This window comes from Antennarius striatus, chromosome 17 (assembly GCF_040054535.1).
Source record: "Antennarius striatus isolate MH-2024 chromosome 17, ASM4005453v1, whole genome shotgun sequence".
Classification (NCBI taxonomy): Eukaryota; Metazoa; Chordata; class Actinopteri; order Lophiiformes; family Antennariidae; genus Antennarius; species Antennarius striatus.
In genome coordinates this window covers 8,471,049-8,477,972 of record NC_090792.1, presented here as the reverse complement: position 1 = coordinate 8,477,972, position 6,924 = coordinate 8,471,049, and the positions used below count along the sequence as shown (strand labels likewise).

Sequence of the window (6,924 nt, the reverse complement as noted above, 5' to 3'; positions counted from 1 at the left end):
AAGTGGTTCACCTCACTCAATCCTCAATTGTGAACTGCGCCTTGTGATGAGATGATCTGTATTTGTGCTGGTTTGAATTGACTATATATGAAAAAGCACAATTGTTTGTGTCATTCCATCACATTATCCCAACTTCAATGGACGGATGGAGGAAGATGTCTCCGTAATCCTAGCTGGTGGTCCTTTTCCACTTGCGTTCATCAGCGATTGAAGGATAACTGACCCTGGGAAACTAGAGGCTTTCAGGGGACATTTATTGAGTGTAGTTCCTGTAGTCACCACAAGTGGCCACTGTTTATGCTACAATAACATAATGAATGCAGTGCCGTGCTGAAAACATGAGTCTTATCGGGTAATTTTTTACTGATTTTACACTGTATCATCTTTTGATGATTTATCATATTCAAACTTATAATTGATCACTATAATCATGTATACACACGCCCCCCCCCTGTTTGGACATTGCTCTTTCACTCTGTAATCACAGACCATATTTCAACCTTAATACAAAACCTAACAGTATTATTCACTTTCTGCTTAAAGTGCTAATCAAGGTGATTGAATGAAGAGAAGCAGCACCTTCAGGTGCCCATGTGTCTCAGGTTTAGGTGAGCTCCATTACAGATTTGTTTAGAAAAGAAAGGTATGACCACAGGGAGATCAAAGTGAGACCACATATTCCATGATGAAGTGAGCTTCACAGTTGTAAAGGAGCTGCCGGGGCGGTGTTTCAAGCTCTGAGAGCTGTCTAGACATGACATGTTTTCACTGAGTCATGAAGATGTCTCTAGCATCATTAACAGCTCATTGCGCTAAGATAGTACACCATAATTATGAGGTACATTTGAGAGATATTCTTATTAAATTAATTATGATACACATGATTTGTCATAATTTTGACACACTCTCCCATACAGACATAATGGATCATTACCAGGATATAAAAGATAATGAAATGTTATCAAGTCATAGTAATAGAAAAAAAGCAATAAAAGGGGCAAAGCCATCTATCTTCATCATATATTAAGTGCTTGACTCTTGATTGATGATGCAAGTGATTGGCATGTAATTAAGTGCTTCTTCATCATGTAAATACACTCATGATTAGGCTGTCTGAAGATGATTCAATCAGGATCAGCTGAAATTAACTTATAAAGCATATTGATGATATGAAGTAATACTATTAATGTCAAAACGACTATTGTGTATCTGTAAGAAACACAACTACTTTTTAAAAAGGTTATCTACATTGGGCTCACTGAGGCTTGGTATATACAGTAGTTTATAGCTTGGCAGTCTTACTGGATGCTAGCATAGTCAATATCCACTAGATGACAGCACTGTGACTGATTTACAAAAAATGAAATAAAAGTCATGCTCTGGATATATTCAGAAAACCAGACCATTTTCAGACACAAAATATTTTATTTAAAGCACTTAGTTCTGACTGGTATACATTATCCCACAGTTAATCCAAATACTTTGAAGACAATGCTGAGTATTGCGTTACTGCCCATCGTAGCAGCAGATCCAAAACCACCAAATCCATAGAAAAGGTCAGAAAAATACAGGTGCCAGCAAGCAGTGTAGTGAAACCACATCCATTTTGTCTGAGTCAAGCCGACTGTCTGGGGGGAGATGCACAAACACTTTCAAAAGCAACTCATTCCTAAGTATAATATATTAGTATTAGTTCCATACAAACCTTGGTATTATTGCAAAAGCAAACAAATAGCGTGACATGCCTATAAGATGAACGTTAATGTGACCGGATACAGAAGAGACAAGCGTGATTTTTCAGTGTCACGATAGCAGAATATCTCCTTTTTACAAGCAGTAAGAGCCATGTGTTGAACATGCTGCAGTACAGGGGTATCTGATTTAACCTTTGACCTAAACAAAGGACAAGAAATGCAGCGTAGCCTATTATTAATGACTTGTTTTTAAAAACTTCCAAATATGGTCTTTCCCCTTCCAAAAAAAAGAAGCTAGTGCTTTTACCTTTACCGTGGTGAGGTCAATGCAGAAGGAAATTCATCCACAAAAGATGTAAAATATCAGTTTTGATGTATTTTAGCCTGACTAGATGTTATCTTTGGCAACTGTGTTGGATGACACCCAGGATGATAGGAGTCTAAAAATAAATGTTAAATAAGTCATTTATAGACATAAATAAAACAAGTTTAAATCAATCACATGTCTGAAGCATCTTACTTTATATTTGTGATTCTTATTTCACCCTGACTTAAAATAGGTACAACATGCTTTTTGAGTGTTTTGCAAAGGGAATATATGTGAGGCGTAAATCTAATTTTGGCAGGAAATAATGAACTGATGGATTGCTTCGGCCCAGGAGGTTATGTTTTTATCCGTGTTTGTCGGTTTCTCAGCCAGACAAGAGAATGGAGAATTGCTCTTAGAGCTGAAAATATGGTACAGATCCAGGGTCTTATTTTTCACTTCCTTAAATATAGCAAGATTGGGCATTACAAAAAAAATCCTTGGAAATAATGCATAGACCTCAATGGAAAAATGAGGCCTGCTTAGGTCACTGATATCCAAAATAAAAATGTCCGTCCTTTCCTTTTTTTGTGTTCCTTTGGTTTATTCCATCAAATAGATCAATCTCCTAGCCCTGTATATTTTTAATCAACATCAAACACTAAGTTGACCAAATTCATCAATTTATAACAAGTGTAATAATAATATAATAACGAGTAGCAGTTGAGGAACACTGGTTCTCCATGCCTCCACAGTCAGATTCCCTTTATAGTATCTATTTAACTTATAACGTCACAGCCACCACAGAACCCACCCATCACGCGTCATTCATTAACTTCTCTACAACTGCTCCTGTTAGCTGGTGTGGAGCTTTCAATAAAAATAAAAAAAACCTCACCAGTCGTCTGGTTCATATCTACTCTAAATATCTACTCCAACTACAAAAGTGCACCTAACTGAAACAAATCACGAATAACCTACAGTCACAGTCATCATATCTTTATCCACAGTCAGATACGAAAAATGTTGAAGTCATTCAGGACTATGATTTATTTTCCTTTTAAGGCTGCAGACACATTATATTGCCATGCAAATACACACATTCCACTGCAAGCAGGTCAATGAGACAGTGAGACAGATAGCTGACATTGAAAAGTGTATCTAAGGTCTTATTCCAGTTGTGCTTTGAGATATTTATTATGTTATTCTGGATAACTCACACATTATGTAACTTTTTCAGGCTTTTCAGGCATAGAGAGAACAAAAGGAAAAAGGAGGCCCTTTGCCTCTAGGGGCGCCTTCAGTGGTTCTTCAACGAAGTAGGTGTTCTCCTCTTCCACTACAAACTGAAGAGTCTTGCTTTTATTCACACAGTAGATGCAGTTCCCAATAACAGCACACCTGAAGGGTAAATGACTTCCAGGCCTCTGCGAAGCACAATCATGCCACATTTTCACTATGGTGTTGTACTTGAACACGGTGATCCCTTGCTCACGGTTGACGTCGAAGCGGTATATGAAGCTCTTCAGGGCGACCATGTCTGAGGACTTCTTTCTGCTGTTGTTGTAGGGGCACTCCTGCCACTCGTCCCTCTTGGGGTCATATTTGAGAAGGCGGTAGAAGAGGGAGCCCCCGGAGACATACAGTTCCCCACTGCAGGTCACAGCTTCATGGGCCACTGCAAAGGCTCCCTTGGGTAAGGGGGCCACTGGGGTCCAGCGATCCATGCGAGGGTCGTATTTTTCCACTGTAAACAAACACTCTCCTCCAATGGCATATAAGTAGCCATCCATGGACACGAGCTTTAACTGGGCACGAGCTTGGTTCAGAGGTCTGACTTCAGACCAGCTGTTGGTTATGGGGTTGTAACAGAAGACCTTATCTGAGACCTTGCCCTTGTCCCCATATCCCACTATTCCCCCTGCCACAAAGAGATAGTTATACATGGTACAGATCCCGCACCCTTTAGTGTTTATCTCCTCGGGCATGGCAGTCAAAGGCCTCCAGTCATTGGCTGTTTCGTTAAAATGGTAAATCATGTGATTGTCCTCCGAAGACCCGACTGACAATGGGCTCTGAGGACGGCTGCTGCAGCGGCTTGGTGGTCGACTCCCAACACGATCGAACACATCGTTAATCTCAGCCACCATTAGCGTCTTCCTCCCATCCATTCTCTTCTTCAGGATCAGATCCCGCTCAGATCCAGTCAGGCGCCCATACACAGCGGGGTCTTTGAGGACCTGGAGGAAGTTGTCACTCATGAATCCATAGACGGTCTCCTTCAGTTCACTCAGTCGCTGCTTTTTGGCAATGGTCAGAATCTCGTAGCAGTTGTACAGACTGACTTGAGCAGACATGGAGTCCATGGCTGCTTGTACAGCACAAGGGATCTGGAGGATCTTAGCCCCCATGATTACATCTACAACATTGTCCTTGCAAACATTTATTTGAGAAGTGTAAACATAGTCTATCAATGTAGACAAAGTCTTGTAACTCACACCCTTCACTTTGAGGATGTCTCGTGACAGACGTGCCTTAAAGTAGTCGCTCTTTTCTGCCAGGACAGACTTGTGAGCATTGATCATCTGCCCACCGACTTCGATGACTAAATCAGGTTTATTTTCAGCTTCCTGGTTGCTGTCACTACAGTTGAGGTCTGTTTGTAGGGATGACCAATCAGTGTCCTGTTTGGCTTGGCTAGGCAAGCATTGGGAGGATTCTGTCTTGTAAGACATTTCAGCTCTGGCACCATTGTGTATTCCACCGCTTGCATAATTTTGTTGCATACCAGCAGTGTGATTGGGCACCGCAGAATCACTGTGAGGAGGGAGATCTGGAGTTCCCTTATCAGTGGATGGATGAGGCTTATCAGCTCTTAAGCTGAAAGAGCTGCAACCTTGCTGATGATCAACATGGCAATTCTCCATCGGTCTTCCATCCAGCAGGTATTCCTTCTCAAATGCTGGTGTGGGCCTGACATCTTGCTCATCTTGCAGTAATCCTTGAACATAACCTGGACATAAACTCCTCTTCTTGTCAGGTGGTGTGATGAGGTCAGGGTTCATGGCATGAAGGAGGATGTCAGCCTCCACAGTGATAGCCCCTCCACTTTGCCTGTTCATGTCCATGAACCCACTAGTGATGTAGGTCAGCACCTTTACGGATCATGCTGAGTGGTTGGACAGTTGCGGTTGTTTTTTCTTTTCATCTACATGGAGAAAACAAAGGGGGGGTTCAACAGAGGAAGGGAAAAATAGACTTGAACCTGCGTAGACGTCCTGTATTCTCTAAGGGGCGCCCTTTCCCAAATAATTAAAAAAAATACCCATGGAATTCAAAGGATATGATTTGTGCAGTCAATTCAAACTGTGCAATGCATGAACGTGGCATGACTGTTAAACCGACTACAGCAGATGTTTCGTCTGCATCGTGCAAAATCTACAGCTTAAAGAAACACCCTTAAAACGCAGCCTTTTGTGGCTTAAAACTGCACGACTGACAGCAATAATCACCCTGTCAACCCATTATTTGTGGTAATCTGGCGACATTTAGAACGCATGCGCAGGTGCTGTCGCACCGGTGGGGGAATTAATCTCTAATATGAGGGAAAAGGGCGTTAGAAATTGTAAGAAATATTCTCTGACGTTTTAATGAAGACTTGTAAAAAAGAAGAAAGCGCTTTGCTGTTTGACCAAATCACAAAGGAACATGAATATTGAAGGTGCGTCTAATTAAAACCAAACCAGACTCCAGGAGTATCTATCCAGTGTTGACCTACCGAAGTTTCCCCGTCGTGTTGAAACAGCTCGCCACCAGCTCCCCTGCCAGTCCCCCCCCCCCAAACAAAACCCAGTTACGTAAGGCAATCGCAATCCAGATGAACCGGCCGGGCAGCGCTCCCCAAGGATGACTTCACCGAACCGCCAGATCCAGCGAAGCTACACCGTCCGTCCCTCCTTTATCCGGAGCACCAGTGCTCCTGCAGGGACCTGTCGAGGATCAGGGACGGAGGAGAAGAGGCGATCATGCAGTCAACACCTCCGGCGGCTCCTCCAGCCGTCGTGGAGACATCCCATTCAGGGAGAGTCGGGGAGAGCCGTTTGGCGCCTTTCCCCTCCTGGAGAGAGTCGTTGTGCTTTCCCGGCTGAGACGGTCGCGGTGAGAGCTGACAGCACCGGGGTATTTGTTGACTGTTTTACAGTTGCCCACAGTGAGGTGGTTGTCAGTGGTGTAAACCACGCCCCCTCCAGGCAGTATTAACCCTACACTCGACAGCCGGGCCGCCACTGTCTAAACACTGTGCGCGCGTCATGCGCGTCTCAGAGACGCGCCATTCCGTTACGCATCCCAGTCCTGGGTACCACTTTTAGAGGGGGTGGTCAGGGGGCAGAACAGGGGGAGAACCCCCTACTTTTCTCCTGGTAAGGACAGAAGAGAACTCCTACATGTGTGTTTGATAACCGTTTAAAATACATTGCTAGAATATTACTGAAATACTGGTGACTCTAGAAGGTTTTTGATAGGATTTCAATTACATGAACGTTATTTTAAAAATCAATTTATCTTCCATCTTTACACTCCACCTGTTTGAGCATGAAATAGTCTGTTCAGGATGAGTCACATGTTCCTTTTGGAGATGATCGGTCAACTATTTCTATCAGGGTTATTATGGAAAAGTTAGCATGGGATCGGAAATGTGATTCTACAGTAATAAAAGAGGCACAAGAGATATACAAGCTCAAAATGTGATTTGAAATAGCACAACCAGAGAGCAGCAGCTAGGGTCCATAAGCTCCACGTGTGGAGACTATGTCTTAACAACTGGTCTTTAGATTTAAAAATAGAGAGGAAAAACCACAACAACTATCAGCAATGTCAGATTAAAGGGCAGTCAGCTGGGAGGCGCTAATGCCAGATAGTCTA

The 6,924-nt window shown here is 42.8% G+C and overlaps 1 protein-coding gene across 1 annotated transcript; it reads right to left on the bottom strand.

Annotated features, from left to right (window-relative positions):
• Nucleotides 1-1,422: 1,422 nt before the first annotated feature.
• Nucleotides 1,423-6,570, bottom strand: LOC137611445 (kelch repeat and BTB domain-containing protein 11). Its single transcript, XM_068339658.1, has 2 exons — nucleotides 5,780-6,570; nucleotides 1,423-5,209 (listed from the first exon to the last, which is right to left on the bottom strand). The coding sequence occupies exon 2, from the start codon at nucleotides 5,127-5,129 to the stop codon at nucleotides 3,225-3,227; it is 1,905 nt and encodes a 634-aa protein (XP_068195759.1). The 5' UTR covers nucleotides 5,130-5,209; nucleotides 5,780-6,570; the 3' UTR covers nucleotides 1,423-3,224.
• Between the last annotated feature and the right edge of the window lie 354 nt (nucleotides 6,571-6,924).

Bases quoted from the DNA above. Each gene is read 5' to 3' on its own strand.
- LOC137611445 (XM_068339658.1), bottom strand. From the start codon at position 5,129: ATGGACATGAACAGGCAAAGTGGAGGGGCTATCACTGTGGAGGCTGAC.